The sequence below is a fragment of the Gadus morhua genome, chromosome 21, assembly GCF_902167405.1.
Source record: "Gadus morhua chromosome 21, gadMor3.0, whole genome shotgun sequence".
Classification (NCBI taxonomy): Eukaryota; Metazoa; Chordata; class Actinopteri; order Gadiformes; family Gadidae; genus Gadus; species Gadus morhua.
The window spans coordinates 9,421,209-9,433,787 of record NC_044068.1 but is presented as its reverse complement, the minus strand read 5'-3'; the positions used below and the strand labels follow the sequence as shown (position 1 = coordinate 9,433,787).

The 12,579-nt window shown below is 43.7% G+C and overlaps 1 protein-coding gene across 3 annotated transcripts in view; it reads left to right on the top strand.

Annotated features, from left to right (window-relative positions):
• Positions 1-1,157: 1,157 nt before the first annotated feature.
• Positions 1,158-12,579, top strand: part of akap7 (A-kinase anchoring protein 7) — a 32,294-nt gene continuing 20,872 nt past the window's right edge. For all 3 annotated transcript variants that reach the window (XM_030346086.1, XM_030346085.1, XM_030346087.1), the window contains exons 1-8: positions 1,158-1,809; positions 2,323-2,448; positions 2,852-3,003; positions 3,460-3,596; positions 4,460-4,620; positions 6,942-7,054; positions 8,077-8,123; positions 8,409-8,509. In XM_030346086.1, the coding sequence (XP_030201946.1) occupies positions 1,683-1,809; positions 2,323-2,448; positions 2,852-3,003; positions 3,460-3,596; positions 4,460-4,620; positions 6,942-7,054; positions 8,077-8,123; positions 8,409-8,509 (964 nt within the window). In that variant the 5' untranslated portion in view covers positions 1,158-1,682. The remainder of the gene's footprint in view (positions 1,810-2,322; positions 2,449-2,851; positions 3,004-3,459; positions 3,597-4,459; positions 4,621-6,941; positions 7,055-8,076; positions 8,124-8,408; positions 8,510-12,579) is intronic.

Below are 12,579 nucleotides of genomic sequence, written 5' to 3'. Positions count from 1 at the left end.
AGTGTGGATACACGTCCCAGTGGAAGCCAAGGCAACCCAAAAGGTATGGTTTATAATGTCGCTACACGTCACAGCAGTTTGAGGGGTGATAATGACACATACACTTCTGGTTTTCATGGCAACCAAGTAGGTTTTGGTGGTAATGCCAGAACACGTAATAGTACGGATGGTAATGACCACAGTGCTGGTAAGGTAGATCAAGGAACCAGAGCTGGTGTAAGAAACCTCTCTAAGAGGAAATGATGGAAATTGTTCATCCATGTGCTGCCAGTGCTAGTAATGTTTTTTTTATTTTATTCCTCAATCAGGAATATTATGTTTTGTGTGAAACAATGGCATCATGGGGTGGGTTCATATTTTTGTATTAGATCAAAGGGTAGGCTTATCTTTTTAATGATTATATTTGTATAATAAGGTACTGTTACAAGAATGCTTCATAGATAGAAAATAATATGTTAATGAACCCCACCATGTTGCATTCCTTCAAGCTAAATCGTTCAAAAAACAACTAAGCCTTCAGTTCAGAGACCAATGTACCAATAACCAATGCAATGTATATAAAGTATATAAAGCCTTAAAGATTTACCAAAGCGTTCAATATGCTTCTGTGACTATGCAATGTAAAGAGTCCACAGATATTTTTACTATGAAGCATTTCAAATAAAGGCAATGGATTAATTCAATGCATCAATAATGTTTTTGAGACCTGTCCATCAAATTGTCCAAACTCACCAGCCTACTTAACTCTAACAATGTAAGGTTACTTTTCATCACGAGACTCTGTCTGGCAATGAAGAAAGGACTTCGATGTAAGGTAGTAAAAATTAGAGGCACCAGAGTGACAGAAGTAAAGTACAAAAAATACTAGCAACACAATTGTAGCTCTGAAAGTCTACCCTCCGCCCCCCGCTCTTGGTTCGTACAATAGCTGCTGATCAACGCTGTTCGGTGATTGAAAACCTACAAAATCACAAATGTAACTTTTAGTCCAATTGTTCTAAGGTTATATTAAGTTCACCCCCTGCGACCAAAAGTCGAGGCGTTCATTGCGATCTGACGTCACGATGTACAAGCCTGCTCAAGCTCTGTACACCCTTTTTGCCGAACTCCCCCAAAGCATGGCCCTGGCTGCGTTGTTTACAAACGGTAGCGGTTCCCGGAAGTGAAAGAAGCACATTCAGCACATGCTAGTAGCTGGTGCATGTGATGCTTTTGCAATGGCAAGTAGTCACGCAACATCTAACCGTTGCTAAATCAACGAGCGTTGTCTATACTTGACATTGTCGGATTTAACTATTCATTATACATTTAGTGAAGAAACAACAGCTTGTCGGCTAGCCAGCGATGAGCCCTACTCCAACCCTAATCTACTCCTCTCTTGACAGTGTACATTTTGAGACTTTGCTACAGGTGATCACTTCCCAGGGATCCCCCCGATTCCCCTGTACGATCTTCTTCAGCAAATTTGGGAAGAGTTACATTTTTTGTAATTTGCAGCATAGCGTTACACGCAATGATCGGGACAGTCATTTGTATATTTAAATCGATCGTTTTAACGAGTTAAAACCGAGGTCGTTATGAAAATGTAATCGTCGCCGGTTGTAGCCTAGATCCTACAGACATTAAGAGGCTGGGACGGTGGGAGAACACATGTATATGGTTGTCTGTAGTAGCTGGGGGGCATGGAGAATGTTACTGGTCCCTGTGATGACGGGGATGATGTTGTAGGACACAGAAGTCAAAATGATGTATTCGTGACAACGGGCGCGATGGATCCAGTCCAAAACGAATCCACCTCCACACCGCTTGGTGAGTGATCTGGTCTGCCTCACCTTGCCAATATTTCGTGATACCTTTTATTCAAATAGCTTCTATATAGGTACAGTACAAATGACAAAGAATGTATGGGATGCTTGACAAACGTCAAACAACTTTGCACCCCTGCTTGTCATTTTTTTTTACTGTGCATAAACATTTGTGTAGGCCTATAAGTAAGTGTACGTTTGTCAGATTTTAAGATTTTCTTTTAAACAGATTTTGTTGTCTACGGGTATGAAAACATTTGCAAGGATTAACCACACACACCCTCAGGCTTGTGTTTTGAGTATCATCACATGCTCATAAGCTGCGTGCCCTCATGTGGGAAGGGAACTCCTTATTTTATATCATTAGAGTATTAAACACAGCGCTGTGTGAGCAACCACAGGCTTCCCCCCCACTCCATCATCTTATTCCCTAATACACAATTTTGTCCGATTTTGTCCTGCCTTCGTATATTTCTAGACCTCTCTGTTTTGACTTCTGTTATGTCTTCCTATGCAGCCAAAGATATCCCAACGGAGAGGAAGACAAGGGTGAAAAGGGAGAGAAGAAAAATGCTGAAGAAAAAATCCCCCGTCATCGATCATTCACCAGCCTCGGAGGGCTCTGCTGCATCAAAACAAGGACGTACGTATAAATTGTTTATCCCCTCCTTGGATCCTTTCATTCCAATTTTGTATAGAAATAACAAACTTTCCGCATTTTCCAACATCTTATCTTGGCTCCAATGGATAGACCAAACAACTTTAACTTGACAATGTGCCTAGCAATTTTTGGCTCTCTGCTTAGCTTTATGCAGTACCGAAGGCACAAGCTGTTGAATGTAGCATCATGCAACATGTTGAAGACTTGAAAAAATCGCTAGACTCATGCGTTATCCTGTCTACTTATTTGTAAGCGAAACCATATAAATGCTAATTAATCGTTTTCCAAAGCAAAATGGAAATAAAAAACGTACAACTTCATGAGATTCATTGTATCATGTTCCAGCTCTTCAACTGGGTCCGGCTTGTATTTTTCTCATTTGCAGTCACAGAGTCCGAGTCGAGCCAGAAGAAGATGAAGAGGAAGCTAGGGGACTCCGGAGCCCGTGTGGACAGCGAAGAGGAGAAGAAGACGAAGAAGCAGAAAGGGAGCCAGCGCCCAAACTACTTTGTCTCTATCCCCATCACCAACGCTCAGGTCAGTGTCTGGACGGAGGCCGATATCCCCATTTACACAGACATGGAATGATATTTGTTTCAGTGTTGGTCTTCCAAAAGTAGTTGTTGCTTGCCTCCACTCAGGTGGAGTCGAGCAAAAAGTTAGTACTTTGTTTTTGGATTGATTCTATGGTTATGACGGTACATCCGAATTAAACAAAACTCGCAGCTCCTTTTTTTTTTGTTGCCATTTTTTTCTACGTTACAGTATCCATGTAATTTCTACAATGTTGGTTACTCAGCAGAAAATAGTATTGTTATGATGTCATTAGTTTTGATGACTTATTTGTGACGTTGAAGTTCGTATACGAAAGCCAAGCAGAGACACCGGGTGCGAGGAGGTTCTAAGTAAGGGGAAAGAGGCCGGCTCTCTCAGATATGAAACGTGTGATGAGCATGCATTCATATTGAAGTGTGATGACGTCTGCTGTTACAGATCAGTGCAGCTGTTGTTGAGGTCCAGGAGTCGGTGCTTCAACAGGAGCCCCGATTGGTCAAAGCGATGATCCCTGCCCCCACTTTGCACATGACCCTATTGGTCACTCATCTCGCCAGTCAAGAGCAAATAAGCCTGTAAGTGAACGCACATACCCCCACGCAAGCATATATGCACTTACCCCTCTTTTGAGAGGGTGTGCAAATGTGTGCAATCAATTGTAAAGACGGATATTCTATAATACTTCAATCCACGGGATGATGGATCACTCCCCAACACACAATTTAATTTATCATATTATCTTGGCCCTATTTGAGCTGATTTATTCCAGGATGGTCCACAGGTCTAAAGACTTGTAGTGGTTACACATATGTTTTGCATATATGTAACCACTAGAAGTCTTTTTTTTATAAAAACAAAAAATATTATAAAATTACTGCCTTGATTTGAAGTGACAAATTGGTAATGCATTATATTGTAAGAAGGCCTTTAGTGTGGAAATAAAACGATACAAAGCAAAAATAATTATGCCTCAAACAATTACCTTCTTGAATACCATGTATGTATTAGAGCAGAGAGAATATTTGAGAAAATCTGAGACGTTAAATATACAACCCTTTGAAATATTCCCACATTCCAATGTCAGCGTACTTATTGGAGTGCTCTCAGGATGTGTAACGTCCAGTGGATTTCCAGGCCCAATCCCATTTCTACCCCTTATCCCTTCCCCTTACCCCTTCCCCTTACCCCTCCCCCTTGTTTTGAAGGGGTAAGGGGATGGGGGGAAGGGGGAAGGGTAGAAATGGGATTGGGCCCCAGTATGAGTGAGACCTAGGGCGCTCAGAGAGTGCTGTTGACGGTCACCGTTAATCTGCACTAAGAGGAAGATTGTGTTCTTATGACCACCGGATCCTCTCTTATGTAATGCGAGAGGAGAGGGAGGGAGGATTAGGTAGAGTTTGCCTGTCTGCTTATTGGTATAATATTTTCTCCCTTTCAGTGCAGCTACCGCGTTGGATAAGGCCATGCCCTCATTGGCCGAGCTCCTGGTGGGGCGGGCCTTGGTGCTGCCCTTCTCTGGGGTCGGTCACTTCAGAAAGGAGGTTGTGTTTGTAGGGCTGGCCCCGGGACAACACAGGGACACGCTGGAGAAGCTGGCAGGTGAGTCACGCCCCACGTCACACATCGTATTTGCATTGTTTCTCTCCCCTCAGTTTTATATTATATTTCATGTTTGTGTCTGGTGTTTCACGGTGAGTGTGTAGTATGACTGTCTCAAATGTTTTCCGTGTGTGTGTGTGTGTGTGTGTGTGCATGTGTGCAGGGCTCCCTTGATATTAAAGGGCATTGTGTATACGCTCTATAGCAGAGCACTCTGCTACACCTGAGCTCAATACCACTCACAGCACCAAGGATACATTAGTTATACAAATGAATTAAATAACTTTTGTTGAATTCATGCCTTTTTTCAATGCTTAAGATTGCAACAAATCCTGGTTTCGTTGGTGATAAAGACAAATAGAAGTTGGAGATTGGTTAGAATATTGGTTTGACATACATCAGATTCTGTGCCGTGCTCTAATTTAATGGAAATATAACGCATTGAAGCAATGATTCAATTAATTCAATAGAAAAAATTGCATGCAATGGAAGTGCTCAAGGTTTCACATCAATTAAAATGTGAATGTGTGTGCTCTCGCTCGTCTTCCGTTAAAGCGTCAGGGTGGCCCACTAGTCTCATATAACGTAGAGAGAATGAGCAGGGAGAACCCTTTATCTATGCGTCTATAGATGATTCAATAGTTTAAACCAACAGGGTGTGTAAATAAGGATAACTCTGGGACTTCTTTTTGTGCAAACCTAAAAAGAAAGACGCACGGACAGAGTGAAGACCTTTCCTTGCGTTGTTAAAGAGCCAGTGTCAAAACAGGGATTATCTTTCACCACAAGATGGCACTAAGACTAAATCTCTCGGAGTGTGTTATGTCGTGTTAGATAAAGTGGGATACACAGCAATTGATTTTCAGTTTGTTTTTATTTGTACAAAATACAAGACAAAAAACAAAATACAACTTATAAATCAAAGGAACCTCATCTTTTGACAACCCTCGATGCTGTTTTGTTGCCATCTGCAACGTCATTGCTACCAGTAAATCCTACACACCACTTCTGTTAATATTAATAAGTGGTATTACTTGGATTGAATGTGGAAACGATAGCAAGAACTAATGTGACTGGCTTTGCCTGTAAGAGCCATATACGTTTACACATCATAACCTATTGATCTGTGCTTCTAAGTGGAAGTATAGTTCCATATCCTTAATGGAAGACACATAAATGGAGAATGCACAGATTCACAGGCAGACAGGGAGGCAGACACGTAGAGACAGACTCAGGATGTCTTTCTCTTCTATCCTCTGCCCTCCATGACCCCTTCCTGACACAAATATCCTCTTCGTCATCACAGTACTACTATCTCCTTTTCCCTCTCCCTATGTTGCTCCATGTCTGTCTCTCTCTCACTCTCGCTCTCTCTCGCTATCTCCCTCTTTCTCTCTCCGTCTCTTGACCTCTCACTCCCCTCCCTCACTATTGATTGCATCCTACCTTTGTTTGCTCAAGTCGCTTGTCCAAAAATAGCATTGGTCTTCACCAGTTGTGTTAGTGTGTGTGGGTGTTGGTGTGTGTGTGTGACTTTTTCACCTGGACCCTATCTTACGGTCGTTTTGCGCCCAAGGGAAAAATGTGAACAACAATTTGTCAAATTGTTCCAGTATTGATTGAGAACGCTCCAGCCTTAATCCTCAAAAATGGGCTGCAGTGTATTCCTTTGGGGCAATAACAGCCTGTTGGTGTAAGGCCTTATAAAAGTGCTCGTGTTTGCCACTGACGGGCTCATATTAAATTTGAAAGGGTCCCTTCAGAGGGACAATCACTTTTAGAGGGGCGTACATTGATGCGGTGCTATACCCCCAAAGGATTACCTTGCAGCGAGTTTTCTCTTGTCTGCAGTAGTAAAAAGAATATATATATATATATATATATATATATAGTTTTCCTCAAGCTTCACTCACCTGCTAGTGCAGTCAGATTAAATTCAATAGCAGATTTGGTTGACTGTTCCTGTTGTTACTTGGATGTTCAAGGGGGATGGCTCTGATCCCTTTCTAAAATAAAATGTCTATTTCATTGGAAACTTAACATCCAATTTAGTGCTCTACTTTGGCCAACACAAGCATCAACTCTGGCACACAACGAGAAGGCCTGCGTTGTTTAATACATAGTAACCTGCCCACACTAATGTTGTCTCTTTTTTTCATTTTGTCTGTACACTGCAATTTGTCTCGCCACTGTCTCTGGCATTAGGAAAAAATAAGTGGAACATGACTCATAGTTTATGGATAAAATAAAAGCTTTCCGGCCAGCTTTCTAAAATTTGTGGTTGATAACATAATGAAACAAATACTGTGTTTGTGTTGCAGAGGTTTTGCAGAGGTGTTTTGAGGAGCAGGGTCTCCTCCAGGGAGAGTGCCGTGGGTTTGAACCCCACCTAACTATTATGAAGCTTTCCAAGGCACCCAAACTACGCTCCCAGGTACACACACTGTCACACTCTCACTCACTCACTCGCTCTCGCTCTCGCTCTCTCGCTCTCGCTCTCGCTCTCTCTCTAAACAAACGAAAACGTCAGGTACCTATACGGCATAGGTACCTGTGTGTTTACCTGAAGGAATAGTTTGGGTATAGGCTATACCCAAACTATTCCTTCAGGTAAACACACACACACACACACAGATACACAAACCATTATCTCAGGTACCTATACCCAAACTATTCCTTCAGGTAAACACACACACACACAAACTCAACAAACTATTCTCGCAGGTAAACAAACACACACTAAACAAACTATTCTCTCAGGTAACACACACACTAAACAAACTATTCCCCCAGGTAAACACACACGCAGATACACAAACTAACTATTCTCTCAGGTTAAACGCACAACAAGCTAAAAGTATTTGATGTTTGCTGCAGTGAAACCGTTGACAAACAGTGTAAAAGTTGGTTGAGTGTCGGGGGTGTGGGGCAAAGTCGAGGGAGAGAGGCCGGAATTAGTGAGAAGGAGCGGGGGAGGGATGGGGGAGGGATGGGGGAGTGATGGGGGAGGGAAGGACTGAGCGTCTTTTAAAAAATAAATCTATCCGACTGATGACGCTGTATCCTGTCTGGTGCCCGTCAGACAGTGTGTGTGTGTGTGTGTGTGTGTGTGTGTGTGTGTGTGTGTGTGTGTGTGTGTGTGTGTGTGTGTGTGTGTGTGTGTGTGTGTGTGTGTGTGTGTGTCTGCCCACAAAAAGGAGTGGTGAACTCAGAACAAAAACACCCTGCATGGGATGCAGGAGGATGGTTGTAGAAGAATTATTAATACATGCAATACTTGTCTAGCATGTTTTCTTTTCTTTCTTTGTTGAACAATAGTTATACAAATAATAATTATAATTAATTCTACAGTAATATAATACTTTATTTGTATTGTACTATTACTAGTTAGTAACAGTACTTGATGATTAGTTTAATTTCTTTTCCTTTTACTTGGTCCTCCTTCATGTCTCCCAGGGCCTAAAAAGAGTTAATCCTGATTTGTTCTCCAGCTATACGGACAGGTAGGTGGTTGTTCCTACCTACAGTTAGCCTCATCTCTGTACTAGATTAACTTAGTCTCCACATCTAAGCAAACACACCTATCCAAAATACATTGGTTGGTGCAGTAAATGAGCCATTTGATGTTGCCAGTGTTAGCAAGAGTTCAGACATAAAATGAAAGTCTGTCAACGTGCATTAGCATTTATTGATGTAGGACCTGATCCATGACGACGTTTTCATTTAGGTGGTTGTAGATATTGTTTCTGCTATTGTCGGTGTGAATATGAGCTCATGTTCCCATGCAGGTTCTTTGGAGACCAGAGGGTTGATCGGCTGGATCTCTGCTCCATGTTGAAAAAGAAGCAGGAAGACGGGTATTACCACACCGAGAGCTCCCTCCAGTTAGGTCAGTCTGTGTGGAGAACCTCTCGAACGCTCTCATTCTGTCCCTCTGTCTCCCTTGCTTTGATCTTCTTTTTTTCCTTTTCCCTACACACACACACACATCTCATTATGGCACAACCATCATTGTTTGCAGTGACAGTATATTATACTATTATGGCACGGTTAAGTTACATTTGTAATTTGGATACTGCTCAAACTATTTAGTAGTTCTGTTCCCTCTTTGAGCCCCCAGAGGGCGCTATTAACCCATATGGTTCACTAGGGCTTTCCAGGAGCTCAGTTATCTAAACAGTTAAGCATTCTGGACGTATTTGGTCATTCAAAATCATCAAATGATGGGCGTTTATGAATCGAAACTTAAGTCGTAAGTGTTACATTTGTGAGAGTGAGCAAGCGTTGAACTGTCCTTTTATTTAATTATTTTATAAATGCCTAATAAATGCCTGTTGATTTCGCATAAAGTAAATACCCCCCCAAAAAATCCTGTCCCTGCTCCCCTTTGTGACAGCGTAGCCACAGAGCGCCATTAGCACGCCGCAGCTCTCAACGCCACTTCAGTTGTGTGATGGACTCGCCTGCTAATTAGCACGTAGCGCTGATTTCGCAGCACCATCACCCCCTGAAGAGCCTGTGTGTTCCTCCACTGGAGCTTGTCCACTGCCTGCGGGGTGGGGGGGGGGGCGTGTCTGGCTTGTAGCCCATCATCTCCCCATTGATTGGTTGGAGCGAGAACCAAAATCACAGCAAAGGTCAAGTCTAGGTTAGGCCTGGGTATTATGGACATCCACTACTGTGGAGGGCAGGGAAATAACAAAAAACCCTATTGCATAATAACATGAAAAAACCCAAGGAGATGAGTGGCCTAGTAAAAACGCAGTTGCCCCTGTTTGTGTTTTTTATGTGTGTGGTCTGATGTGTGCCAGTGTAGGATGGCGATAGATATGGATCCATAACACATACTGATCCATGCAAATGGAATAAAAAGGCTATACCCATGTTTGTCTTTATAATGGCATTAACTGTCCAGGCTACATGAGGACGTAGCACAATGCTCAATTTTGTGATTCAGTATTTTACAGCTTGAGTCGATTTTTATAGCGGTGCCGGTTTCAGTCATCGCTTCTTTTTTTTACCAAATGACACCATTAACGTGTTGGCGATCGTCCACACACACGTGGACACCATCCCTGACTCTCAGCCAGTGTGGCAACGTGGAGGGTGTTGACACCCATACTCAATGCTAGAATGTCCTTGTGGTCTTATGCATGCGTTGTGGACGAGTGATTATGGAGAGGGTGGCAGAGAGAGAGACGTGTGGGCGTGTGGGAGGAAGGGACGACAGGAAGAGTGGCCCCACTCACACACTCGCTGTTATTGAAAGGCGGGAACTCTAGTCAAGGGCTCTCCTTCCACAACAAAGCGTCCAAATTATGGACTTCTTCATATTTTTCAAAAGCAATTCACGACATACCGAGGAAGAAGAATGACGCATGACTGTGGGATTTGTACAGATGTTTATATATTTCAAAATATATAAAAATCCCCCACAAAATTATGTATTGCCAATAAACAGAAATGACAGATTAGGATGAATCGAGTCCTCATATTAGATGGAAGCTAAGGATCTTTGTATCCCCCCCTGTGTGCGGAGCAACCTGAGTTTTAAGTTTAACCAAACAGCGTTGTCTTCATCAAATATTCAGGCAGTGCGGGAGATTTGATGGAAACAATTAATATTGCATTAGCAGAAAAGGTTGGAAATAATAAATGAATCCAGGTCCGTAAGCAAGGGGCCGTAAACATATCGATCTGCTTTTGACTGATGAGTTTGCGTGGATGTCAACGTGTAAAAATGAACTGAATTAATTATTCATACATTCATACATTTTAAATGGTACATTTTCTTTAGTTTGGATTTGATCTCTCTTTGCCTCATGATATCTCCAGTACACAATTTATTTTCTTTCTTCTGTTTCTCCCTCCTGGTCTCTCTCTTTCTGTCTCTGTGTGGTTGACCTTGATGTCCTGCCACTAGTCAGAGCAGCTAGAAGATAAGGGAATGAGATCCTCTGGGAAATGGACACACGCACACACACAGTTGTGTTGGGAGTACGTAGCCAGCTACACACACCGAAAAAGTGCCTTGTGCTGGATCAATGGTATTCCTCAGAGGGTCATGGCGGTTTACAAGGGGATGAGTTCTGAAATGGAGGCGGCAGTGTGAGTTGGTGGTAGCAGCCAGAAGGAGCTGCTGCTAAAGGGTCATGATCTTCAATCACACCTGCGTTCGGTGGACACCTGGGGCCGCCCGGCAGTGTCTAGTTCCTCCGGAGTATTCTCTTCAAGGTGTGTTTCATTATTTCAAGCACGTGTTGTGCACATCCACCTTTTGTTTAACCTTAAACCAAAACCCCCCTTTTTTTTTTTGTCTGTTTTAATCATTTTAATGAAATTAAGTGAGCTGCCCAACAGTATTCCTTCGTGAGCTGGCAGCTAAGCAACCCTAAGCAAGTGCTCCTGTGCTCCACATAAAACGACATACAAACGCAACGACAACGCAAAGAACTACGCTGCTACGGTGACCCGTCGTTATTGACCCACGATGGACATGCTAAGCTGGGTATTGGCCGACGGGTACCCCTCCTGTGTCCGCTGACTATGGACTGTAGCTGCAGTAGGAGGCGTGTGGACCGGGACTGCTCAAAGCCACAGCAGTGAGGCTGGGAGGGCGAGGCATGGCCTCCAGTGATGCGTAATAGGAGGGGAGGCCCTCATCTGTGGGAGCCCTTTACGTTGCCTCCTGTCCGTCAACGAGGTAGTGAACAATGTGTCTGAACAAGACACATTCTCTATTGTGCAGTCATATTCATTTAGCTTCAGCCTGCTATTTGGCCTTATGTATACCGTTTTTTTTAATATGAATTCCTTGTCATCAATTGACCTAAGCGATGGTGACATCTCTGCAAAACCCTCTTGCTGCTCTATTCTCTTCAGTTTGCCCTGTTTCCCCCTACATGAACGGAAGAAGCCATTAAGGCAAGATGCTCATTTGCAATCGCACAGCCATCCATTTAACCTCTTCTGGTTGTGTGCTAATTAAATTAGCTGATTTCCATCGTCCCTAACCATGATCACCCTCCACCCACTTCACTAACGGAAGAAGGTGGGGGTGGGGGGGGGGTTTGCCATGGACAGAATAGCGGTAACAGACGGGACACGGAGGTCTGCGATACAGCTTGTCACGCGTGTACATCCCACTGAAGGCCTGGGGGTTGGCGCGTCAGGGGGATGTGGCGCGGGTTCGAATCCAGCTGGTGACCGCCCGCTTGGCACCCTCCCGTCAGCCGGGGGCTACGTTGTGTACGCCAGACGAGACACAGCTGCACGGCGAGGTTTGGAAAAAGGGCTGAGGGTTGTAAAGCAGTCGTGTCCGTTTGAATTTAGACCGAAGGGAACAAATATGGCTGAAGAACACGGCTCCTCAGAACTAGGTCACTGAATAGTAAGCACCTATTCCCCGCTCACGGTCTGCCTCCTGCTCCCTATCTATCTCTCGCTTGCACACTAGCGCTCTCGCTCTGTTTCCCTTGCCCCCTCTTTGTCTCTCGCTCGTTTGCACTCTCTCTCTCTCCCTTGCTCTCTCACTCGCTCTCTCTCCCTTGCTCCATCTCTCTCGCTCTCGTTCGGTCTCTCCCTCGCCCGGACTCTCGCACCCTCACCTTGCTTGCACCGTCTCTCTCTCTGGGTGTGTGTGTGTGTGTGTGTGGGTCTGTTTGTTTCTGTGTGTTTCACATGACTGTGTTCTGTTGGTCTTGTGTCCATACCCAGACAATGATCTCTCTCACAGCAGAACATCATGTTTCCCCAGCGTGGCTCTAGGGGCTCGCTGTACCGTGATGACTTTAGGGAGGCAGTCCTGAGTGGTGGACAGAGTGAACCACGTGTTTTTAAATGTGCATACATTTCATCAGCCAAACCGGAATTCACGGTTATTTTATTTTTTTTATATTTTTTTGATCAGATTACTGTTGTATGGTTGTTCCCAGAATAATCTAGCGTGGACACAAACTG